Source organism: Martes martes, assembly GCF_963455335.1.
Source record: "Martes martes genome assembly, chromosome: 8".
Taxonomy (NCBI): domain Eukaryota; kingdom Metazoa; phylum Chordata; class Mammalia; order Carnivora; family Mustelidae; genus Martes; species Martes martes.
This window is the reverse complement of record NC_137895.1, coordinates 70,121,347-70,148,959: the sequence shown is the minus strand read 5'-3', so window position 1 is coordinate 70,148,959 and position 27,613 is coordinate 70,121,347. Positions and strand designations below refer to the sequence as shown.

General features: G+C 35.8%; 1 protein-coding gene across 6 annotated transcripts in view; it reads right to left on the bottom strand.

The window, feature by feature from the left end:
• Window positions 1-27,613, bottom strand: part of SOX5 (SRY-box transcription factor 5) — a 977,646-nt gene that overhangs the window by 271,823 nt on the left and 678,210 nt on the right. For all 6 annotated transcript variants that reach the window (XM_080810710.1, XM_080810707.1, XM_080810708.1 and 3 more), the window contains one exon: window positions 26,327-26,537. In XM_080810710.1, the coding sequence (XP_080666836.1) occupies window positions 26,327-26,537 (211 nt within the window). The remainder of the gene's footprint in view (window positions 1-26,326; window positions 26,538-27,613) is intronic.

The window sequence follows — 27,613 nt, the reverse complement described above, 5'->3', positions numbered from 1 at the left end:
GAATAATGAAAAAAATGGTTTAGGTTTCTATGAATAAGAATGGTAGGATATTGTGATTACTTCAAAAGGTGCACATAAGCCCAGATTTATGTGTTCTTATGAACACAAGTACATAAACGAAGCAAAAATCAAATAGTTTGAAAGCAGAAGTGTTTATTTTGCATCATTTCCAAGAATTGGGACTTAAATTTACTTGAGGAACATAAAGGCTATTTTTCCTCACACAAAAGACTATTTTGGCCTACTATTAAGAAGCCTAAGGTGCACAAATCAAAAATCACTCTATTAAAATAGTTCATCAAAGTGATACTTCTATCATTTGCAGGTAACACATAGTATATGGAGTGGATTTTGAGCAGGCGCAAAATCTGCTCTTCAAAATTGTACCCAATTCTCTCCTGGCCCCCATTTAAAAGAGAGTACGCCTCCATCCCTGTGAAGCAGGGAGAGGAAATATCCTCAGGACTCACTCAGTCTGCTTCCTTCTTAGCCAGTTCTACATGTCGAAAAGCACAGAGCATAAGGTTTTTATGTTTATTTGATTTACAGCCCAAATAAAGAGATTAGACAATAATGATTTCCTTTTTGTCATTTGGGAAAAGATAATGTGCATAAGTAATTTTGAGGAGGCAAATTTTTTGAAAATTCAGAAACTCTGGAGTTTTAAAAATGATCGAAATTGATGCATATGCCAAGGAGATGCACGATTTAGAATCTCAACTGGTTATGGAAAATGTAGATAGATAGACTTTTTGGGTAGGCCAAGTTCTAGGTACCTAATACTTCTTCTTTCCCTCTTTCATAAAAATATGTTCTGCATTAGAAGTACTTAAAAATACCTCATTTGTACTAATCCGGAAACTATTCTTGAAACACTATTATTTAAAAAAAAAAAATGGAAAAGCTCTGTTAACCTCGGATTAATATAAATGCATGAATGTCTTTATCCAACAACTAAAAAAAAATAGCTTTTAAAACTAATTAATATTTTTTATTCATTTTAATTTTATTCATTCACACAGACACACACATACATACACACACACACACACACACACACACAAAGATGCACTAAGTGTAGATGTTCTAAATAAGGGTAAAATGTTCTTACTTTTCCAAGTAATTTGCAGTGGTACTGAAATATTTTAAATCTTGAAAACTCCTTAAATAATTGTATTCCATGAACTGCATTGCAACAATTATTTTTTTAAAAGCAAGGAATGAATTACTTGTAGGAGTTATAGTTTCTCCAACTAATATCTGATCAGTAACTGAAGTTATATGATGGAAAATAGCTACTTATGATATATATCTCTATTTTTATTAATAATCTAATAACAGGTTCACACAAATATTAATTCTGGTGTGACTGAGGTTTTACTACCTAATGGGCTGCAATAAAGAAACTCTTGGTAGAATAATGACCATCATATTTTCTTGTCAACATCAAAGTTATGACTGTGTTATGGACAGTAAAAGTGTGATGACACACTTTAAATACTTTGGGTCAAAATATGTCTAGCAATAATTTGTTCTTCTTGGTAGTTTTTTAGAGCAATTTTCAAAGAAAAAACACAGATGGGAATTTTTTTTTCCAGAAAGAAACATTTATGCTTTAAAGGACAATCTGTTATATGGTATCAGCTATTGGGATCTCTTTCGAGAAAGACACAATAAGAAAATTTCACAATTAATATGAAATAATACAAGCAAGGCCAAAACCAAACTGAAAGAAGCATAGGTTATTTATTATTTGTTTCCTTCATATCCAACATCTTCATTTGGGATGGAGGAGAGAGAACAGTGACTCCATAGAGCTTAAAGCCTAAATTATCCAAATCCCACTTATCGATAGTTTTGCCTAAAAAAGATGAATACGGACCTAATATATCTCAGAAAAATTCATGCTTCTCATAAAATATACACTAGATGCTTTCTACTTGAAAGCATCTAAATAAAGTATGCAATATATAAAGAAGAAAAAAGACAAGACAGACAGTGACCTTCAAGAGGCAGTTTTTGTGAGAACCAAAAAAATTTGCTAGATGATGTGAAAAAACCCCCTCAAACTGTACTTTATTTTTCTCTTACATTCAGTTCTGCCTTTAAGGAAAAAAAAAAAAATCACACATTTTCAGAAAACCTAATTGTATTTCTAAGCCATTAAGTTCCAGAAAAATCTTCTGGTTTTTCTGCTTTATAATTATTTCAAAGTTTTCAGTCTATTGGGCATACAGCGGTAATTGTTGATCTATTCTATCTAATGACAGATTCTTAGAGTCTCCAACTTTTATAAAATAAGGAGCGGTGCCTTCCCTGCTTTTTATCTCTTTACACAACTCGGAGACTCAAAGAAGATAATTACAAACAATGCCTGAAGAATGGTTCAGTTAATGTTAATTTATACAACAAACTAATTACTACCAAATGGTAAAAATCACATGTGGAAGTCCCTCTCTCCCACGCACATAACTAAACCAGCAGCCATCTGTCTCAGCTTGGGGAGAGCTCAGGGACACCCGGGGAAGATAAGGAAAACGAGGGTGCAGATGCATCAGTTCATTCACCTACATACAAATCTCAGGATTTGATCACCGTGTTTCTGAACACTAGATGTTTTCAGGAAAAGCAAAAGGGAAATCCATAGAAAGAAGGGGTCTCCAACATGTTTTAATGAAAGTGCATCTTGTTCTGTAATCATCACAGGTAGAAACCAATCTTCGGCAAGTGAATGCTTATTTATTTTGTTTTAGACCAACTACCTGTTTTTAAACTGCCATTCTTCATCCATGTGCCATTTCGCTATGGAAGAAAAAAAACAAACCATGCATACTTGAATTCTCTTCAGGAAGTCAGTAATTTCTGAGTTCTGGCAAGTGTGTGTCTATATTTTTTAACAATCAGTAAAATAATCTCCTTGTATGTTATGATGAAATTGAGAGACACTTTTTAAACTATTTATATTGGAATAAGTACATACATTTGAACAAATAAAATAATGCTATTGATACTTTGACATTTAATTAGGCTATAATTGTATCAAATGCAGCAAAATAAAGGCAATGTTTTCCCTTAAAATCACAAGGTGAAGCTTGACATTTACGTAATAATAGATTTTCAGATGAAATAATCTAAATGTAAAATAATAATATATTTTGTATTTTAAAATTTAGAAGAATATTCATTCATAGATGTGTTTCAGGTAGGTTCTTAATGGCATTCGGAAGTCCAAAGAGAGAAACGGGTGCCTGGCAAATATTTAGTGAGTGAAAAACAGAATGAAAAACCTAGAAGTAACAGCAATAATCCTAGTTTCCTCTAACATATCTCCCCTGTGGAATTAAAAAACGTTTTATGTATAGTATGTTCCAAACTCACTGGAATGGTTTCTTTAGAATTGCCCTTCACATACTTGATGGTAGCTAACTTGATTCAAGATAGACCACACAGCAAACCCTGAAGCAAGTGAGTTTGTAGGAAATGTATCCTCTCTCACAAGATGTCCCATACTGAAGGGTTGCAGGCCTTCAAAGTAAGTCTTACAGAGGGTGTTTGGGTGGCACAGTCTTGTTAACCCTCTACCTTTGGCTCGAGTCATGATCCTAGGACACCGGGATCCAACCGCAACAGACAACAATGGAAAAGATTATACCAAAAAACAGTTGGATCGTAACACTAGAAATGAGGAGGTTATGTAAAACTATTTATTAAGTTACTTCTCGAGGTTATTTCATATACATTGACACACAGCTTCTAGAAAAATTTTTTTAATGAAATTCTTCTTGGATGCTCACATTTTTTCCCACTTCCTTTAACAGCATTTAAATTATTGAACATATTTTTCCTACTATTCATCAACTTCTAAGATGTAAGTCCTACATGTGTAAAAACTGGAAAAGATTAATTTGGAGGTCATTCCTATTACGGGCATTCCACATAACCCATTAGGCTTTTTAGCAAACAGTGCAGAACATAGTCTCTTAAATATCCATGCTGCATTTAATGCTGTATACAGAAAACGGCAGAAAAATTTATAATTACCCATTTAAAAACCACCCTTAAATTATCTTCCATTTTAGGTCTTTTATTTATACTATTCTCATAGGTTTTTGTGATAGCTGATTTTACTCAAGAATATTCTTATTGAAGCAAGATTATTTTAAAACAAAAGTCTAATTTCGTTTGCCTTTTTGATTGCCTTTTTAAATAGGTTGGAGATAGGTATAAATTGCTATAAATCCAAAGTCTGTAAATTATGTTGTTATATTTTCATTTAAGATAACTTTACGACTGCCCAAGACTATGACTGGCATCTCTATTAAAGTAAGGTAGGTATATTGATTATCAACATTGTCCTTGATGTAGCTTGCAATACCTCTGGCAAGGCAGGTTTATATAAGAGAGAAAATTTTGATAAAAATAAAAGACATGAACACAGGATAATTCAAGATTCTAGCTAAAGCTAACATTAAAAATGTCTGCCTTTCATTATTTAGATGAAATTACTGCAAAGCAATGTAGATAAATTATATGCCACAAATCTTACAAAAAAAAATCTTATCTTCTACCCTTATGAATTAATACTAGAGATTCATAGTGTAGACCAACAATAAACTTTATTTTTATTTGGTTTACTGAAGAACACCTAATCAAACCAATAATAAACCTGGTGCATAACAGATCTGTAAAAGTTCATTCTTTTTCTTTTTGATCATATTTCTTAATAAAAAGCTCTCCCATTCTGTTTTTGTCCTTTATGCATACTGACCTAACAAAAACATTGATACAATATCTCTAGAATTTTATACCTGGAGAGAACTATGAAACCCATTTAATGTAATAATTGTATTTTTTTTAAGTAAAGAAAATTGAATCACTCATGCAAGATTGCATAGGTAATGTTTGGAGAAAAACTAGAACCCGGGTCTTCATAATTCAGTATTTCCTCTATTAAACTTCCTTTAGGAAGAAAGCTAGAAACCCTAGGGTAGATGCCTTGCTTTAGGTTACAGATAGCTTACTAAACCATTTAATAAGTTCACTCAACTAGGAATCACTGCACTAGAAACTTTGGATAATGGGGTGCTGAGACTCTATTCCTGCCCTCTAGGACAACACTTGACAGACTTTATCTGTAAAGGGCCAGAGAGCAAATAGTTTCAGAAATAGTAATCAGTTCTACCACTGTAATGCTAAATAAAGTATGTTTTATTACAGGACACTAACTCAATATATAAATGAAAGAGCATGTCTGTGTTCTAATGAAACTTCATTTATAGACACAAATTCCAATTTCATAAAATGTTCACATACCATAAAATGTTCTCATTTGGAGAACTGGATACTTGGGTCTCTGAGAAGGGGCCAACAGAAGGGCTTTAACTTTGCTTATCTTTCTCATTGGTTGTCCTGTTTTCATCTTTCTAGCACGATTATTCTGGAAGCCTCTCTGGGGCAATGTCTTTTCACAGATTAGGCACTAGTTTAGTGACTGAAGGGCTGAAGGTTGGAATTTACCCTCTTGGAGAAGTGTTGTCGAGATGTCTGGGATGCCCAGGTAATAGCTCCTGGTGCTTCCATTTACAGGCTGTGATGAGAAGTGAAGACCCACGTCCTTTCTCCCTGGCTACTATGGGTTTTGCAGATGCAAAAGATGTCTCCTATCTGGTGTTAGGCAGATCACAGGAACTTATATCTATCTTTCCTGCATTAATCTGTGTGAACAGCTGTCAACTTACCGGAGGGAAAAAAAAATCCTTAGAAATTTTGAGTTACTTAAATATCATTTAGACCATTTTGTCTTGTTTATCATAAACAAGTATTTGGTTTTATTAAAAGGATTCCAATAAAATATTTTAAAGCCAAAAAAAAAAAATCCTTTGTTTTTTTTTCCCCCCAACAATTCAAAAATGGACAAAAAAACCCAACTATTCTTAGCTCGCAGGTCATACAAAACTAGGCGGCAGACTAGATTTGGCCTACAGGCCATAGTTTACTGACCACTGCTCTAGGAGGTCAAATTTAACAGAGAAGAGACACAAAGACAAAACTTCTTAAGGCACTGCAACCAGACATCATAAGCAAAGAAAAGTATGGTGGCTGTGAAAAGCTACAGGCAACTCAGCATTGCTAGAGCAAAAGTCATAGAGTGAAGCAGGGAGTGGGAGGAAATGAGAAACGAGGCTGGGGAGTTCGACAGGAAGTGAGCTCACTGCAGCTGCAGGCTGACTACCCACCCACTTTAATAAAGGTCTCTGGGAGACCCAATAAAATATATAGGATGGCACAAGCACCACAACACATGCCAGCTGAGGTCCTTTTTCCACTCCCTAGAAGAAATTAAATAAGTCTACTTCCATACCCTGAGGCTGTTCCCCCATTGTCTCTTCTCCCTGCCCAAGGAACTTAAACAAATATATGGATTGAATTTTATTAATTGCCAGCATGACATGTGAGCATGTCTGAATAAATGTATTAATACTTCATTCTATATATGCCTGTTATATACTTGTATGTGTTAGACTTTAATCAGTTTTGTTTAAAATTGAAGTTAACAATTACAGAGCAAACAACATTTTAATGAGTTTTAATGAGTTTGGGCTAAGCACTCACATTTTTCATAATGGATGAAATATGAGTGAAGAACTTAGTAAGTGTATTTTAGCTCTTTGGGTAAGAATTAGGTTAAGTACCAATCATCATCACCATCATCATCATCTCCATGATTTTGGCTCACCTTTCCAAACATCATGCTGCTGGTACAAACCAAGAGTTCAAGGATAATATTCCCTACTCTTTAGTGAGTAAAGACAAAGATGGATAAAGGGAAGTAAAACATTATATGTCCAGCCTTATTTACTGGAGAACTTGGGAGAAAGCAATTAGAATATTTTCTTCAGAGCTGTCTATTTTTCAAAGAAAGGTATGGCTAGGCAGAAATCAATAACTTGAAGATACTCAGACAAAATGAGGTGATGAGTTAAGCTACATTATAAAAAACTATGCTATAGAAAGACAGATCCAGTGAATATTTTAAGAGCTTTTCGCACAAGCCCTTTAAGGGAATTGGCTAGAGCGGCCATAATAGCCACATGACCCCCATAGACAACATAAACAAAAAGGGATATGTATATCAATATGTAAGTATTAACTCATTTTAGATGCACTGAAGGACCGTCTCCTCTACTGACAGAGCCTCCTGGTTCTCCTCACTCAAAACTTCTTTCACCATGAAGACGTATGGTTTATCTTCCCCAAAGGACCATGAGCAAATTAAGGACAGAAACTGTGTCACTGATTTCTGTCTTCTTGTTAATACCTATAACACAACTTGCATAGAATAGGACCCCCACAACATCTTTTGTCAGCATGAAGAATGAGTGGATAGGTGAACTAACACAAAACACGGTGCTACAGAGAGAGTAGGCATTGACTCCACATTGGGCATCAGGAGAGATTTTATACAGACATTAACAGGAATCCAAACACAATGAACAAATAAAATACAGAACAGAATGGCGAGTTCTGTTCTGTACTGAGATCCTCCTTCTCTGTGTATTTTCATATTGTCAAAAATTGTTCTAGGTCAAAATTTTTAGTTTAGAGACTAAGAGTGAGAGAAATGCTCTTAAAATGTAAGAGTAATGTATTATATCTTGTGTGTGTGTGTGTGTGTGTGTGTGTGTGTTCATTTCATTCTAGAGAAATTTTGGAGATCTAACAGTCGGCAAGATTTTTGTCTTATGTATGAGAACATTCACATATATTAAACAAACAAACAAACAAAAACAAACCCAAAACTGACAGACAAAGAGATTTAATTGCTTTAATTCTAAATCTCCAAAAGCAATTATTAAACAATATTTAGATGGTTTCATATTGTTTGGAATTGAGACAAGCCATTTCTAAAGGAAGTATTGTATACTTCTCTACTGAATGTGATATACCTCAAAACCTGCAAATGTTTTTAATTTGAGTATTTTAAACTTAGAAAACAAAGGAAAAAACCCTGGCAGTAAAAAACAAGGACTCCACTAACTCCACTAACTTCACTTAGTTAATATTTTTCATTAACCCCTAATTACAATATTCCTTCAGTGAAAAAGATGTGCTAAAAATACTCAACTTCAACTTCTTTTCGGTTCTGTTGGTTTGTTCCTAATGAGTCCCATGAGCTGAATGGAGAAAAGGCTAAGTAGAACACCACGGTGGCTGTCCTCCTGTCGTGCAGAGCAGGGATAGCTACACTGAGGTATCAAGGAGGTAAACCGTGAGCAAACCCCTCACCTTCCCCTCCCTTTTACTTCACTCGTGGATGTTTCCTCCCTGGCATTTGGAGGGCTACATCCTATAAAGGCTGAGAAGGGACCTGTCCTATTTCCATGTGCTGCTCTCAATGTTGCGACCTCCTGGTTAGAGCTTTTCTTCACTGACACACGGCATCTTGACACTGGTGAGAAATAGTAGAGTAGGCGAAGGGCTGAAGCAAAAACATAAGAGGGAAAAAAAACACCAAAAACAGAGAAAGGCAACAAAAATCCAAAGGGAGGAGGATGTGTTTTGCTCATTTCTACGGCTTTCTGCTCCCCGGTCTTCCATATGACTAATGCCACACGTTGGCACAGAAACCTTTCAGGTAAATGTCTACAACAAAACATAACTTCTCAGAAGAGAAAGGCCTAAGCAGCAGAGATTTAATTCATCTTGAAACAGCAAATCAATTCTTATCTATTAACACACTAAATACGGCATAGGAGCACTGTCCTGTTATAATAAACAGACGTGCTCAATTATGGTGTGCTTTCCCAGCTACCGATCTCTTCAGTAATTATACCATGCAATGAGCTCTACATTGATATTATATTAATATGCAGGGAGGAGAGAACTTAAATACAAATTAAATCAAGGCTCGATATTTCAGCAAAGCACACATAAGGCCTAAGAACAAATGGCATGTTTCTTAGAAGGAGGTAATAAAGGTGATTTGTATAATATCTCACATTCTATTTCTAATTAAAAAGTTTAGAAATGAAAACTCTCTTAGAATTCTAGTCCCTTAACTGTCCATTTCACACAAAGCACATAAAGCTGTCTATCATGTTCCATAATCACCTGTACTTGTCATATTAACAGCAATAACAATCTTCCAAAAAAAAAAAACCATTTTATACAGACACGTTGCAATAAAAAGAGAATGACAAATAGAAACTTTTTCTACAGAGACAAAGCAAAAAGATAAAGTTCAAGAAAAGGTTTCTTACCCTTTTGCAGAACTGTCAAACAACTTCTATTGACCAAGAAAAGCACACAGTAAACACCCCAAACAAAAGAAATGATGAAAGATGTATTTACTTGTTCAGGGCCTTTATTTTTCTTTCTATTTCACATACACCCACACTGAACAGTCTGCATTGTGTTAATAAATAACTAGGAGCAACCTAAGTGAACAGAGGAGGGGTTTCTATGATGCTGTCAGGTACCAGACAGTTGCTTGGCACTGCTGATACACTTCTCCACATGCGAGTTGCACGCCCACATTAAAAAAGAGAGTGTATAGGTTAATGGATGGATCCTTTTACTTCCTAGATACAATAGGAGGGAAGGAGGAAAAGTCGGAAAACAATTGTTAGATTTTTGGAGTTGTCCAATCCTTTCCATTTGAGAAGGAACAAATCAACTTCACAGACCATGTCCGGCCAGGATCATTATTTACCCAATAACTTGCCATGGTTATCTGGAAAGTTATGAAATTCTAACTCCAAATTCTTTAACACTTATGAGTTTGTATTACTTTATTTTTCAAATTGTTTCCAGTGTTGGCTCCATGGTTTATTTATTTGCTTTCCCCACTCCCATATATAGATCAAACTGAAATATTCTGAATTCATTTGTCTGTTTCTATTTTCTAAAATACAAAAAGGAGCCTGAATAATACACATGAATTGTTACTGAAATCAGTGATCAGGGTGTTGGAGTTTACCTCACTTATGACATTAAATTCACAAACAAAAAAGCTACTGTGTTAGGTCAGCCTGAGACATTTCAGTGTTTTGTGCTTACTCTTCACAAAAGTTTGCTTCCAAATGTCCTGTGACAGTCTTCCCTAGAGCTAAGGGAAAAGTCTAGCATAAATGAAAACAGGCTAAGTGCAAAAACTATCAGAGTAGTGGTGAACTTTTTGTATAAACTTTGATATATATAACTTTCTTTCTTTCTTGCTTGCTTGCTTCATAAGTGATTTTTATGTTATGTAGATGACCTAGGAAATAGTTAATTGAAAATCTAGAGGAATGAAAGTTGGCTTTCAAATTCAGGACAGAAAAAGAAGGGCATTCATTCCAAATTTCACATACGATCTCCCCCTCAGCCGTCTAAGTTCATCATCCCAAAATGGGAGCACAGAGCACAATCTGGTATCCAAAGTTTATCATCACGTAAGATGGACGGCCTTAATCAGTCCAAATGTCCAGGTCATATGCTCATTCTGGTTTGCCCTTGTCTCACTGCTCCCTCACCATCTTGGCCATACTTGTCCTCAACATGAACGGTGGTTAAGGAAGGCACACTGGGAGTCCTTGAGGTCTCAGAACTCTGGGAGCAGGTGGCAAAGGAAACTCTGAGTGAGCTCTCCACTGACTCTAGTGCTGTCCGTGCCTTCCCTGTAAGCAGCTCCTATTAAAAAAAAAGACCAAGCATCCACTAGAACAAAACCAAGCAGGCCTATTTAATTAGGGCATTTGCTTGATATCCACTTCTTCATGTTCAACACACAGCCACACAGGCCTAGGAGGTCTGATTAATTTTAATATGCAGAGTCGTGACAAGTGCCTCAAGGGTAGCTGAGTGAAAAAACACACACACGGGCAAATGCAGAAAATCCTCCGGCTAGCCTAGTCTGAGAAATCAGTTTCAGAAAAATGCTGTGTCTGTTCCCCCAGATTAGAGTGTTACTATTCAGCAAGAGCCTGAACCTTTAATGTGAGGGAAGAGAGGGCTCAGAAACAGGTGGCTGGCTCTCCCCTCTTGAATAAATGATATCTCCAAAAGCTGTGGCACATAAGCAGCAAGGAGGGCTGGCACATTCCGCTAATGTTTATTTCTAAATGTACAGCCTGGGTCAATGGATCTTTTTTAAGCGATCCTTGTATTAAAACCGAAAGTCTGGAACTGACAGTTTTAGTTAAGGTCAAGCAAAACAGGGGTGCCATATTTATCCGAAAGGCTTAGAAAATATTAAAAACATTTGGGCAAAGAGATGTTGGAATGGATTATTTATAGAGTCCTCTTAGTAGACAACTTCACCTATGAGAGGAGTCAAATAGGACCCTTATATTCACAGACAAATAGACACCTGAAAAAACCATGCTGGCTTGATTGCTCTCAGAAAGATGAGCATTAAGGACATAATATCAAGTATCATTTCATATTACTAACAAACGTACACGTTCCAGTTAAAAAGAAAAATAGAAGTTTTCTTGGCCAGACGGGTTCCTTTATCAGACAATCCTAGATCTCTGTTCAGGGACCTGCTGCTTTACAGAAAGGAGATCCCAAAGGTAATCCTTGAGCCGTTATTTACAAGCCAAGTCAGAAGGTCTCACCAGAAGATATAAATTAATTTCCTAGAACACTTAATGAAATCAAAACTATCAAGATAAGCCGCTAGGATGGATGCCACTTGAAAAGGAGAGGACACTGAACAAGTTTCCCTTCAGTGTTGAAAACTTACGAGGCTTCAAACTCGGCTAACTGTGCCAAAGTTAAAACACTTATTCCTGAAGAAATAGGCTCTGCGGCATTCGAGGGCATCTTCTTGTCCTGACCTTTAAAAAATAAACTCTTTTCTTTATCATCGTTTTATGAGTGTCGATTTCCATACAGTGATGCCTTTGAAAAGGGTGCCTGGAGGTTAGAGTCTAGCTTGCTCAACAAGAAGAGAGACGTTTTCCAGTGACAGACCGCAGCGATGAACACACAGCCACAATGCATTACGAGTAGCCTCCAACAGCAGCGGGAGTGTGAGGAACAAAACTTAAAAGGGCTCAATTGAAAAGTACCCTTGTTTGTCCTTCAGTGGGACAGCACTTACAAAGCCTCTTCAACATGTACTTTGTCAAAAGGACAGTGAGTAACTAAACAAAAGCAACTCAAACCTCTGCCAATTAAAGTATCTTTAAGCTTTTCCCCTGATCCGTTCACTTTTTATTTTTCCCACCTCATCAAATGTGGTTTTAAAAACAAGAGGGAATTTCAAAGTGCCCTCTTCTTTGCCCAATTAATGGAATGCTTTGGGCTTGTGAATTTAGGGAAGTCAATCTCCATAATTTCCTTAGGAAAAATAGTAATTAAAAAGTTGGTGAAATTAGGAGGCAGTTCCGAATTTCTATCTCAACTTGTCTGTTAATGTAATATGCTTCAGTTTAATTTCTAAAGGGCGGCGCAACAACAGACATTTAAATTATAAGAACAGGCATTGCGATTTAAAATGTAAACTCAAACATCAAACATACAATGCCTGTAGGGATGTTCACAAGGCCAAATACGTACCCGGGGCCCGTCTTTTCCACAGAATGATTACAGGCAATGCTGTAGCACAGCATAGATGAAGATTTACTGCTTATAATATCTACTTTCAGGTCCCTCAAATAAGTCTTAAAACAGGGGGGAAAGCTTTATACCCATTTAGAGGATCTAATGGCTCTGTAGGTCAACATACTGGTAATAAAAGTTAAAAGGGCATTAACATAATTATTTCTGGTGGGGAAAAAAGTTTAAGTATCATAGAAGGGGCAATCAATGAAAGTAAATTATTTTCAATAGGTGGGACAGATGCAAATATCAAAAGGATACATTACAAAACAATATCCATACATATTTTAAAGTTTTAAGAAAGGATCATTCATGACCAACAATTTGCATACACTTTTTGTTTCACAAATGCTGTATTTATAGACTTAAAAGCTCTCCAACCCAATCCTGCAAATGCTACAAATGGAGTTAAATGAAAGGTAGTTTGTGTTTTGTTTTGTTTTGTATTTGCCACTGAGGATTTGTATTGTACAGTGTCAGGGTGATATCCACTTAAGTTTCTCCACCTAAGGGAACAATCTTTCCCATTGTGTCTGCTAGAGAGAGAGACAAGAAGACACAGAGAAAATGAGAATGAAAATTTCAGTATCTCCTTGACCCACTGACTGTCTATGGTCTATAGATGACTCTTAAAGGCTGGAAGTATATCACAATATATACTTTTTCCAACCCATCTCATTGTTTTGATTAGTTCTCACAAGAAGAAAACTCTTTTTGTGAAGTCTGTACTAAATGCAATGAAGTGTTTCATGTAAAGTAACACTGGGTGATTTTGGTAATAGGTTGTGCCTTTAGGGTCTTGTAATATAAATTGTGAGCAAAGATTTTCTGAACTTCAGGAAAAAGAAGTTCCAGTTGTGTAAATAATGACAAAGTCTAGTTCTAGTAGAAATGAAATTTCACAAATAAATGCAGTTTCTTACACACAAGGAGTACACTCATCACGGCACAACAATTTTGGAGGTGTGGGCGTCACACTCTAAGAAGGAAGAACACTGACAGATAAGATGCTAAATAAAACCAAGCATATGTGGGATCTGAAAGGAGGACTACACACACGCACACATGCACACACAAAAGGAATGGAAAGAGAAAAGCAGAAGGGGGGAGGAAAGGAAGAATAAATAAACCACATAAAAGAAAGCGAAAATCTTAGAAAATTATGAAACTTTGGCCAAGGGAGCCCTCATTTAGAATCTGTCTTCAGCACACATTCACATTTATTTAGAAATAAGAATATAACAAGTCCACAAATGCCATGTTAAAATGCCTTTCCTACTTTCATGTTGGTCACAGTTTGCAACTCCAACCATATCAATTTAGAAAAATCTTTCTTTTTGAACAGTAATTCTTAAAGTAGAAAATGGCTTAACCACATTTTATTTAGGGAAATTCATGTAAGTAAAATCAAAGCGACTACCTATCCCAGGATTTTTGTGAAGGTTGGGTTTGTTGTTTTTGTTGTCCACTACATATCCTAAATTTCCAGAATTTTGCAGGTCTGAATTCTACTTTTTCAGAACCTAAAAGCACCCTGGGAAAGCAACACTAGAAACTATATAATGTTTCCAGCATGCCTAAAGTACTAATGTTTCTAACCAGACAAGATGTGATAATGACAATAACTGGTCTAATTCCAAGTTGGTTATAATTCATGAAGTACTTTCATGTGCATTACCTCATTTGTTTCCTTCAACAACTCTCTGATGAAAGTAGGGCAGTTAGCATTGCCAAATGAAGGCAGATATTCATTACTTTAACACAGTCATTATAGCAACTTAAATGCAAGAAAACATAATGTTTTTTTACAATTAAAATAATAAGGTAGATGTTCAGTTTTATGCAAGAAATTCTTATCTAAAATTTAAAAAGTGCATCATGAGTCCTGGGTTTGGAAATTCTACCCTTGAGGTAACATGTTAAAGTTTTTGGAAGACTGGAGGGAACAGGGAAGGTGTTGAAAGGAATCAGCCATTTTTCTTTCACCAAAGTCTTCTAACATGCACGATGGTGGGGAGGGGGAAATAGGGTTGTGGAACAGAAGATCCAAAATTAAGCTGCGCCCATCTCGAGGCTATCATAAGAAATAAGAAATATCTCTCATGCCAACTCTATACACCTAGAAAAGGGTGCTGGTCTCCGTTGTGCTGACACACAGTTTTAGCTTTGAATTTTGGAAAATTACTCATAGATCAATCCAATTCACTTTTCACTTTGCCTACAGGAGTGGGAGAGAATTACTGTCTATGGCCACTAATGCATAAATAACACCAACATATTTCCTTAGAGAAATGTGACATACTAGAGTCATTTAAAAGATTAATGTGAATATAAAGTTTCATTCTGTGTGTATGTTAGTGTTCTATCCTGGATTTTATAATATCCAGTTTTGTGACATAAGACAAAACTTCAGAGGGAGAGGGTGGCGGAGTGATAGACATTGGGGAGGGTATGTGATATGGTGAGTGCTGTGAAATGTGCAAGCCTGATGAACCACAGACCTGTACCCCTGAAGCAAATACTACATCATATGTTAATAAAATAAAGAGAAAACTTTAATCTCTAAGTCACAGAAAGAATGGAAAGTAAAGATATCAAAGATTAAATAATGAGAAGTTTGGAGAAGACAGGATGATGAGATAAATAGAGAGGGAGGTCAAAGAAGAGTCTGAGTAAGATATGAAGAAAAGAGAACGTCAAAGCTGGAAGAAAAAGACAAATGAAGCCAAAAGCCCCTCAGTTTTTAGGGGACGGTTAGTTAGCAAAGGTTACAATACGTCAATTAGTAGTTAACTGCCCTACACAGTAAGATAAATAGTCACCTATTATGTGTCAAGCCCATTATTAAGAAACAGACAGGCATAGGTAATTAAACTAAGGACTCTTCATTCACATACTCTTGTGGAAGACAGGAGGGAAGTAAACAATAGTGATAATGAGGTAAGAACTAATAGAGGTTACTTAATGCTAATAGTGTAGACTAAGCCAAATTCTGCAAAGGTGTTCAGAGAAGGCATTGAGTCTTAAAGGTGAATAAAAATATACTGGGTAGCTAAGACCGGGAATGACACTCTCGGCAAAAGAAGCCACATATGAAAAAGTAGAGTAGTATTAAAAATACAGTATTGAGAGAACCGCATGCAGTTCGGTAAGAGAGCACAAGAACATACCTTAGAAAAGTGGAGAAAATAATATTAAGGGAAAAAAGGGGTTGAGACAGATTATATATGGTCTTATATTCAATACCAAGTAATTTGGTAAAGGACAGTAATTTTGCTCCAATTCTAGTTCCTCCATATAATAAGAAAATAAGCAAAGTACTGAACTTCCGGGAGCTCCTGTGTGGCTCAGGAGGTTAAGCATCTGATTCTTGATTTCAGTTCAGCTCATAATCTCAGAGTCCTGGGATGGAGCCCCATGTCAGGCTCCATACCAGGAGTGGAGTCTGCTTAAGATTCTCTCTTCCTCTCCTTCTGCCTCTCCTCCCCTCCTCTCTCTCTCTCAAAAAATAAACAAACAAACAAACAAATTACTAAACCTGATGTTAACCTCAGCATTTCTGAGGATTAAACGAAGTAGCTCACACAATATCTGGAATAAGAGTCCTATCTTTGTTAAGGTCTTTGCCTCCCATCCCCAAAACATCTATGGGGCAACACTCAGGAAGTAAAAGCATCCCTCCAACAAATATTTTGAATATTTACTATGTGCACTACCCTCACTTTTAAGGAGTTAATGTAGGGGACGAACTGACAAATATATGGGCAATTACACAGTAGAGTAAGGATAACAATGGAGGCAAATAACAGTACTTAATAAAAAATGACAAAGCTAAAGCAAGTAAGTACTCTTTCTAACAACTGAGACTTGGAGAGAAGAGGAACAGAACTATACATAAAGGTGATGGGAATCAAGAAAAAGTAAGTTTTATCTGTTGTGTTTCTAGAAGGAACAGATGTAAATTTCCCTATAAGTTGAAATGGCCATTGTAAAGAGATGCAGAACACAACGTTGATGTTAATATAGAAAAGTTAAAATAAAAGGCCTGCTATAATGTTTGTTTCTAAAAGAATTGTAAGTTAGGTGTTTAAAGTCTCATCAAGGTAAAAGTTATCCTCACCTGTGCAGTTAATGACCCAAAATTTGAATGAAAATCAAGTTAAGGTCTGAGTCTGACCCAATATACTTAAATGATGATCTGTATTTATAGATCATCCCTAGCTACTGGAACTTGGGAACTCAGGACATTTGTGGATACCTATCAATCTTGGCTTTATTAGGTAAATTAAGATATCTTGTTGCCTTAGATTCAATCAAATTTAAGGAACAGTGAAACACCCTTCAAAACCAAGGGTAAGGTGACATTATTTCTAAAAGACCAAGAGAAAGAGAAAAAAGAATGTCTGAATGTCTGTTGCAACTGAACAAGAAAGCAAAGGAACCTATGCCTGTAAGCTGTGGGCTGGATTCTCATTTGGCTTTTAACACCGACTGCTGTGGGATTGCAAGCACATCTCTCTGCCTCCGTCAGTCTGAGGCTCGCTCACTCTCTCTCTCTGTCCCTGTCTCTCTCAAAAATGAGGATAGAGCCCAAAATATTTCTACATTTCATTCCAATTCTGAATTTCTGTTATTTAACAACTATTTTGCTCTCGACATAATAAAATCTAAAACAAGTTTTTATTAATATACTCTCCAAGGCATGCATGCATTCCTTCCTTCCTTCCTTCCTTCCTTTCTTTCTTTCTCTTTCTTTCTTCCTTTTCTTTTCTTTTCTTTTCTTTTCTTTTGCACTTTAAACTCAAAACAGTTCAAAATGAGCTGATTTTCAATTAAAACTTTCTGGAAATGTGATCAGCACTGAGGCGTCAGGAACTTCCTTTGGCAGATAATTATTAAGTGCTACTTTATTGTTTCATATTTAGGCACACGTGGGCTGAAGAGTAACATTAAACCATTACTGGCAAATTCCTAATTGGAAGAAACAGTGTAACTAGTGGTTAACAGCATGGATTATAGTTTAGTTTGACTTCAGTTTGAATAATGACCCTGACACTTAGTCACACTGTGACATATTTAATCATGTTTTCTCATCTGAAAATGGAGATGATAAGAATAAGAATATTTAGTTCATGTGAGTGGCACTTCCTGAAATTGGGACGGCTATACATAGCAGCCTTGGCTATAAGGTTTATGTAGAGATTAAATGAGGTGTTTCATATAAATTATGTAACACTACAGTTCACACATGAGATGCACTTAATATACGTTACATTTCCCCCACTAATACATCATTATTTAATCAATGTTTTGATGCAGGCATTACGTGTCCCATACTGTAATATTAAACCTTGTTGTTATTCTTAGTTAAAGACTAACTGATAGAGCTTTGCTATTACCAAGTATAATGTAACTAGATTGCATAGGGCAGATAGATATTTTGAGCTGTGAATTTACTATGAAGTTTGGCATTCCATGTTGGTTAAGAGACACTGGACAAATGAGTCTTTCATGCCAGTCTTTTTGGAATAATGAAAGGCAACAATTCTGATGGAGGAAAAAGATACAAACAAAAATGCATCAATATATTTTTCTCCTATTTATAACTTCTGAAATATCTTAATTGCTTGAAAAACTAAACTGGCTGGAATAAAAGAGCCATTTTTTTTCTTCAACTCATAAGCAAATCTAATTTTCTTTCTAACCATTTCACCTCAGTGGCCTCCTTTTGTATGACACACCATTCTCTTCTAACTTCTGAATTTTTGTTAGTTTGCTGTTGGCAGGGATAAGGTCGGAAATAATAAAGATTTTCTACTGAAATCTGCTTTCCCCCCTCAATGAGAGGAAGCAAAGGCATGAATATGGCACCCTCATAATGATTTAGCTGGGGCTTAATGAAATTTTCATTACAACCTGCTGTTCATTTTAATGGCCTTTGAAAAACAATGGAAAAAATAGCTTGGGGGAAGAAGGGATTTTTCTGTGGCATATATTTGTGAGCTTAACATTTAGTTCCATTCACCCTATCTCTGGTTGCCTCATCCCCATGTTGCTGTTCTCATCAAAAAGCTGTTACCAGGTTTTGTAGTTTTTGAGTATAAGTTCTGCAGTTCTTTTGTTAAATTTATTCCTATTTTATTCTTTTGATGCTATAGTATATCACAGAGCTATGATCATTTTTTTTCGTACTATATACAGTGGAATTGTTCTAATGCTTACATGACGTCAGGTTTCAGTGGCCATTCTCATGCCCAACCATACCATACCCTATGATTAATGGAGTATTTAAAGCCAATATAACTTCGTACTTACTGTTGGGATGGACTTTTACACATCTACCTGGATGTATTTCCCCATGTTTTCTCCTCTTTGCAGTTAAATAAACTGTTGTCAACATTCTATTGCTTTCCCATGATATGATTTTTCTGCTTTTCTATATTTTTTCTTAAGAAAATCACTTTATTGAAATACATAAATTGCTGCTTGACATCTCTCTCAATTGTTGCAGTCATTAAATAAATGTATTTGCCACAGCAAATTTCTTTATCAGTAAAAGTGAGTGTATTTACATTTCTGTGTACCTAAAGCACATGTACAGGAATCTTGTGTACATAAACATAAATAAATCTTAGGGTTCCATAAAGTATCTTTCTGGAACTCAAGCTTTTACATGTTAGCCATGTTCAGTTGCTATTCTTGTCTTCCATCAAGACTATCTCTGTATTTTCTCAATGTCTTTATATTATTCATTAGCAAGTCTGTCTTGAGCTGTGCTTTTAATATAGCTGTAGGAGGCAAAGTACAAAAAAAAAAAAAGTTGTGGGAAATACAATAATGAAAACAGTATAACGTCCACATTTAATAGTGATGTTTCTTCATCAACTCTTCCTGCTGTGGATGCTCTATCTTTGTCTGCTCTTCTGTTGTGCACCTGTTGCTAGATATTACACTTTGATCCTATATCCCAATGCATCTAAATGGGAGGCACTGCCTACTGTCTTTTCCTTCTGGGAGTTATTCATTTGGATCTGTCCTGTCATGTACCTCCAAATTCAAAGTCTGTGAAACTACTTGGAAGCCAACATGACACACTGGAGAAATAACAAGGTCATGTACCAAATTTCCATGGAGAATATCACCTAAAGATACACACACACACACACACACACACATACACATAATCAAACTATTTTGTAATCCAATATATAGCACTACAGTGATAGTTCTTCCTAGACCTTAGATCTGGACCACAAACATATCTCAAACAAAAATCAAACAATAACATGCAAGGGAAACACTTCCCAACTCATTTTATGAATGTAGCATTATCTTACTAGAAAAATCAGATAAAGACACTGCATTAAAAAAAGAAAAAAGCAACTATAGACCACTATCTCTCATAAACATAGATGCCACAATCCTCAATGAAATACTGGCAAATTGAATCCAATATTATATATATTATAAACCACAATTAAGTGGAATTTATCCAGTTTGCAAGGTTGGTTCAACATTCAAAAATCTCATCATATGAGCACACTAAAGGAGCTAAAGAGTATTATGCTAAGCAAAATAAGTCAGTCAGAGGGAGACAAATGCCATATGATCTCACTCATATGCGGAATTTAAGAAACAAAACAAATGAGTAAAGAGGAAAAAGAGAGGCAAACCAAGAAACAGACTCTTAACTATAAAGAATAAACTGATGGTTATCAGAGCAGAGGTGGGTGGGGGATGGGTTAAATAGGTGACGGGAATGAAGTAGACCTGTCATGATGAGCACCGGGTGTTGCATGGAAATGTAGAATCACTATATTGTACATTTGAAACTAATATTACACTATATGTCAAATATATGTCAACTAACTGGAATTTAAAATAAAAACTTAGAAGAGTACATCATATCAAGAGATGAAAAAATTTTTTGATGAATTTTAGCAACTATTCATGGTGAAAACCCTCAGCAAACTAGAAATAGAAGAGAACTTCCTCAACTTAATGAAGAACAGCTACATAAAACCCACAGCTAATAAATATAACGATGATAACTTGAAGCTTTCTCCTTACAGTCAAGAACAAGGCAAAGACGTGTCGTTCTGCCACTCTTATTCAACACTATACTGGAACCCAGGTAATGCAGTAAGACAAGAAAAGGAAATAAAAAGGATATATCTTGGGAATGAAGAAATAAAGCTTTCTTCATTCACAGACAACATGATTGTCTATACAGAAAATGTAAACAATACACAAAAACTCCTAGAGATAATGACCAAGTATAGGCACCAAGTATAGAGATAATGACCAAGCAAGGCCACAAGATACAAGGTTAATATATAAAAGCCAATTTCTTCCCTTTATACCGGCAATAAAAATTGGAATTTGAAATAAAAAATTTGAAATAAAAAATACAATATAATGAGGGGCGCCTGGGTGGTGCAGTCAATTAAGCATCCCACTCTTCATTTCAGCTCAGGTTGTGAACTAGGTTCGTGAGATTGAGCCCCAAGTCAAGCTCCATGCTCAGTGCAGATTCTACTTAAGACTCTCACTCCCTCTCCCTCTGCCCCTCCCCATGGTGCTCTCTCTCAAATAAATAAATAAATAAACAAACAATTTTAATAAAATACAATATAATGGAAATATCGTGTATAAGTGTAACAAAATACGTAGAGGATCTATATGCAGAAAACTATGAAACAAAAAATCAAAGAAAATCTTAATAAATAGAGAAATATTTTGTGTTCACAGTTAGGAAGACTGAATACTGTTAAGATATCAATTCTTCCCAAATTCCCAGGACGTAATTATGTAGATATCAAGATTAACTCTGAAGTCTATAGGGAGAGGCAAAAGAGCCAGGGTAACCAACATAATACTGCAGTAAAAGTACAAAGTAGGAGGACTGACACCACCCAACTTTCAAGTGAAAGCAATTAAGACATCAAGGTGTTGGCACAAGCACAGACCGACTGATCAATGGAGGGGAATATAGAGGACAGAAACAGACCCACACAAGTATAATCAACTAGTCTTTGGTGAAGGAAGAAAGGAAATTCAATGGATATATGATAGTCTTTTCAACAAATGGTGCTGGAACAACTGGACATCTATCTGCAAAAGCACAAATTAGACACAGAACTTAAACCTTTACAAAAATTAACTCAAAAGAGATCATAGACCTCAACTGTAGAATGCAAAACTGTACAACTTCTAGAAAATAACAGCAGAGAAAATCTAAATGGCATTGGGCGAGGCAGTGTGTGTTTAGCTACAACATTAAAAGTATGATCAGTGCAAGAAAAGAGGTAAGTTGAACTTAATTAAAATGAAAACTTCTGCTCTGCAAAAGAAAATGTTAAAAGAAGAAAAAAAAAAAGCCACAACTTGAAAGAGAATATTTGCAAAGCCCATACCAGATAAAGGACTTGCATTCAAATTACACAAAAAACTCTTAAAACTCAAAAATTTAAAAAATCCTCAATTCATAAATGAGCAAATGATGTAAACAGGCACAAAGAAGATATACAAATGCCAAGGATCACATATGGAAAGATGCTCCACGTTGCATGTCATCAGGAACTACAAATTAAAACAACAATGGGATGCCACTACAAACCAATGTGAATAGATAAATTCCAAAGAACTTACAGTATCAAATGCTGGTGAGGCTATGCAGCAAGGAGGACTCACGTCCCTTGCTGCTGGGAATGCGAAATCTCACAGCCACTTTGGAAGACAGTTTGGCAGGTTTTTTTGTTTTGTTTTGTTTTGTTTGATAAGGCGAAGCACACTCTTACCATACATTTCAGCAATCACACTCCTAGGTATTTACTCAGTTGAGTTAGAAACTTATGTCTATACAAAAACCTTCACATAAATATTTATAAAAGCTTTATTCTTAATAACCAAAAACGTGAAACAACTAAGATGTCCTTTGATAGGTGAATGCATAAACAGACCGTGATACCTTCATACAGTGGAGTTTTATTCAGTACTAAAAAGAAATGAGCCAGGAACAGACATGAAGGAAACTTAAATACACATTGATATGTTAAGGAAGCCAGTTTGAAAGACTACATACTGTATGATTCCATTGATATGGCATTCTGGAAAAGGCAAAACTACAGAGATAGTAGAAAGTTCAACAATTGCCTGGAATTCGAGGGCAAGAGGGAGAGATAAATAAATGAAGAACAGGGGATTTTTAAGGTTACCAAACAACTGTTCTGAATGACGGCCACAGTGGATAAGTGGCAATATGCATTTGTCAAAAAAAATGGGGAAATGTACAACATAAAGTTCGAATCCTGATATAAGAGGATTCTATAAGGTACTTCAGTAATTTGAGAGATACCAGGAAAAGCTACAGAAAAAATTTAATCATATTACAAATGTATGGGAAAACTTCACTGAATAAGGTGGAGGAAAATGTACTAACTCGTTTTGGAAATGATTCTGTCAAACTAAAGGCAAAAAGAATTGCACATAAGTACTATACCCTATTGGTAAAGATGTTCCCCATGGTATTATCAGTTAGTAAATCTGATACTGTTAAACATACATGCTGGAACTGAACAATAAGTAAATGGATGGCGATGGGTCGATCTAGATTACTCACAGTTGGGGTGGGAATGTGCCCATCAATGAGGAATGAGGCTGGAATGATCCATGGGGGGGACTACAGTTGCGGACAGTAGTAAGAACTCATGTTTAGCTTAATATATAGACAATTCAACATAGAAATATTTATAGATATATATGTATACGGGATAGCACACACATCCATTACTTCGTTTTGTCAGGTAAGAGGCCCTAAAAGAAATGAAGCCTTATGAGCAAAGAGCACACCCTGTATCCAGATCTGGCTTTCTAATACCATTCTCCAAAAAGAGGAACCAGGGTTTCCTAGAGAAATGACTGATTCTTGAACCAGAGCATGAGATAAACAATATGAGCCTGAAGCATCTTACAGTGCAAGAAAGTAAGAAGGACTCCAGAAAAAAATAAACTACAATCACAGTGGTATATCAAAATGACATAGAAGTCAATAGAAACAGCTTCCAATGTCCAAAGCTGAAACAAGTTGAGCAACAAAATAAAGTAGAATTGGATTATAAGTCAAAGTATAAAATACCCATGCTGTCCATACTGATATAAATAAATGATTGAATAAATTAATAAATGATGGAGAAGAGATAAATCTCCCATGCAGAAGAATTCCAAATAAATTATGTAGAAACTCTGCTCTGAAGGAGGGGGAACATCACTCCCTACTCCTTAAATGTGGGTTGCATATAGCATCTTCCTTCCAAAGAGTGTGGTATGGAAAGGGGTCAGGGAATAACTTTACAGTGCAGTACCCTGACAAATGCTGTACCAGCCAGATGATCAAGGTCAACATCAAATTCATAAATCATATAGAGTGTATGTACCTTTGATATGATGTGACAGAAAGGTATTTTACCTCATGATCTTCCTCCCCAAACCTATAACCCAGTTTAGTCAAGAGAAAACCACCAGATAAATTCCAATAGAGAATTTATCGCATGGAGCACTGGGCGTGGTGCATAAATAATGAATTTTGGAACGCTAAAAAAAATAAAATAAAATAAAATAAATCCCAATAGAGGGACATTCTACAATATACCTGAACAGTATTCCTCAAAACTTCCAAGGTTATCAGAAACAAAAATAGTCTGAGAAACTGTCACAGCTAAAGGGAACCCAAGGAGACATGACAATTAAATGTAACATGTTATCATTGAGGGCATCCTAGAACAGAAAGAGCACACTTGGTGAAGACTAATGAAGTATGAATAAACTGTGGACTTTAGTTAATGATAACGTATGACAATATAAAAGACACAAAATAATTTTAAAAGCATAAAATTAATCATGCAAAATGAACATAATATGTAAAATTAAAGATAAGAAAGAAATGCATCATAAGGTTAAGAGTTGTTATACCATATGGTTTCACTTACTTGTGGAGCATAAGGAATAACACGGAGGACATTGCGGGGAGGAGAGGAGAAGTGAGTTGGAAATCGTAGGGGGAGACAAACCATGAGAAACTGGATTCTGAGAAACAAACTAAGGGTTTTGGAGGGGAAAGGGAGTGGGGCATTGGGTGAGCCTGGTGGTGGGTATTAAGGAGGGTATGTATTGCATGGAGCACTGGGTGTGGTGCATAAACAATGAATTTTGGGACACTGAAAAAAAATTTAATTTAATTTTAAAAAAAGTTGCTCTATCAGAAAGCTACAAAATTAAGCAATTTTGATTTTCCTTTCAATTTTTATGGTTTTTTAAAACACTTCTTAAATAAGAAGATAGTATTTTTAATATCAAGAAAAATTCCAGCACATTAAAAAAATTGTCTAGGTCCTCCTCAAAACCCCATTTTTATCTCCACGTGGATGAAAGCCAAAAGTCTTTGGCTGACTAGATTATCTCTAAAATTCTTTCCAACTGTAAGATCATGTGAATTACATAAATTATAACTAAAATCCATGTCCCAGCTATGCATCTGGTAGGGACCCAGAAATATTTAATTACCATATGACTCCCAAATATACTGGTTAACATACATTTTGTGCCATATATACTCATAATTTGCTAGTGTCCTAACAACAGACTAGAAATGAGCCCAACCCAGTGTTACATAGTATAGATGCAGTATATTTTTGGTATAAAATATGTCTTTTTATGTCACTATTTTTTGTTTATTTGTTTTAAATTTCCATCTGACTTTTAAATAGGAGGCATGTTCTTATGTGCAATGTGGCACCCAAACTTAGGAAGAACACAAGTTTAAGTAGGTGGTAGGAAACATCCGTAACATAAAGGGTGACTATCACTTATGCATAAACTCTACAATAGGCATCAGTTGTTTGTTTGCCTTATTTATTTATTTTTAATATTTTTATTTATTTATTTGAGAGAGAGAGAGAACACAGAGGGAGATGGAGAAGCTGATTCCCTGGTGAGCAGAGAGTCCTATGTGGGGCTTGAACCCAGGACCCTGAGATCATGACCTGAGCCTAAAGCAGATGCTTAACCAACTGAGCCACCCAGGGGCCCCTGTTTGTTTGCTTTAATTTTAACATATCTCATGTGCAGATCATCTATAGGCTACTATCAATAACTACGGAAGTAATTTAGAAGATGAAATCTTAAAAAGAAAGGCATCCTGGAAGTTAAACAAAATGGGAACTGCAGCATGGCTAACAGAGTTAGAGAATCAATAATTTTTAAATATAGAGCAGGCCTAACCATATTAATTTTGGACTATACAAGAAACAGACCAAACTAAGGTAGCATTATGATGTATTCATGTATAACTAAGGTCATACAATTTAATAAAGTTGTAAAATGGCCTTGGGGACAAAAACTGGAGATGAACACACAAGCCTGCAGATATTTGGGACGTAGGTGGTACCTATTCTGGGCTCCGCTGTCACATTCTATTCTTGAATCTTTAAGTTTTACTCAACCACAACTTACCCATGTGTGAAAATGAGGAAGACATCACAACAGAAAATAATGATTAAAAAAAATCGGGACAGACATTGGAATGTTTCTGGAAAAAAAAATCTATCCATCTTCATAACATTAGGTTTCCATGTTGTCCAATTTAACTTTGAGTATAAGTCAAAAAACAGATCTAGAAGTTAAACTACGACTGTTAAAGTCAGGAGATGGCAACCACTTTGCTCCCTTTTCTAGGCTTTACCTTCTGGCTCATTTTTGATGAGCTCTTCCATTTTCCTCTGCTTCAAGGTGTCAACAACGTCAGCTAAGCTGCCTTTGCGCCGTTCGGGAGTTCCTAGGGCCGTGCTCGACAAGGACTCACCACTCTGCCTCCCACCTTCTTCTGCCTTCTGAGGTGAGGTAGATGAGTTGTGTGGGGCAAATGAAGACATAACTTTATTGCCATCAACTTCCTGAAAGAGAAAGCAAAGGGAAAAAAAATGTTTAAAATTCGGCGAATTTTTTTTAATTGCTTATGTGGCTTATAGCTAAAACATGAAAAAGTGAAATGTCACTCTGCAAGAGTAAGATAAATAAATAATTAAAAAAAAAAAAGAATGCATCAACTTTACAGGCTGGCACAGAGTGAGTCAAAGATCAATTCATACAAGAAGTAAAAATACAGAGAACCTCTCCCTTAGACTGAGAACAAGTGGCAATAAAGCCTTATACAAAGCCTATACCGATCAGATGTATTTTTCTGCTTTTCTTTGAAAAGTCTTAGATTTTCCTAGGGACATTAAATGCACCAGTCATCTTGCTTAAACATCCTCATGATACTGTAATATTTAAACAAGTAACATTCTGCACTTCGCTTTTCGTTTTAACTGGCTGCCTTTTCTTGATGGTTGCTCCTAATTAAAGCAGGGTCCTTTTTTAGTTCTCCACCTCCCTCTCACGCTTTTAAGAAAGCATCAGCCACACAGGTTATTTTGACATCAGATAGGAATATTGAAAGTTTATTTCTGCTTATGCCAAAGATATTTCTAAATCCATTTGTTACCCCAAGCATTGTTTCTGTCAATATTCTTCCAGATTTTGCACTTTAAGCCTCACATGCCCTATAAAATAAAGTTTCTAGCAACCTTTCCCTCTTCATAATTGTGTATGTGTATGGAAAGAGTTTATTCTATAATTCTAAAATTTAAACATACACATTTGGTGTTCTTTTCGTCATTATTTTCCCCATAATGTCTTGACCAACTCTAGTCATCTAATATTTGGGCTATCTTTTGTATAAAAGACACTAAATTGTTTTTTCAGATATCTGTGAGAGGAATGATATTGAAATGATATAAAATAATTTTCTCACTTAAAGGTTTTCCTTTTATAATCTTTTACTTCTACAATCCTTTGATTTTCCACAAAGCAGATCTCTTCTTTAAAATTGTATCCTGGTAACCTGGGTGGCTCAGTCAATGAAGCACCTGCCTTTGGCTCAGGTTGAGATCCCAGGGTCCTGGGATCAAGTCTCATATCAGGCACCCTG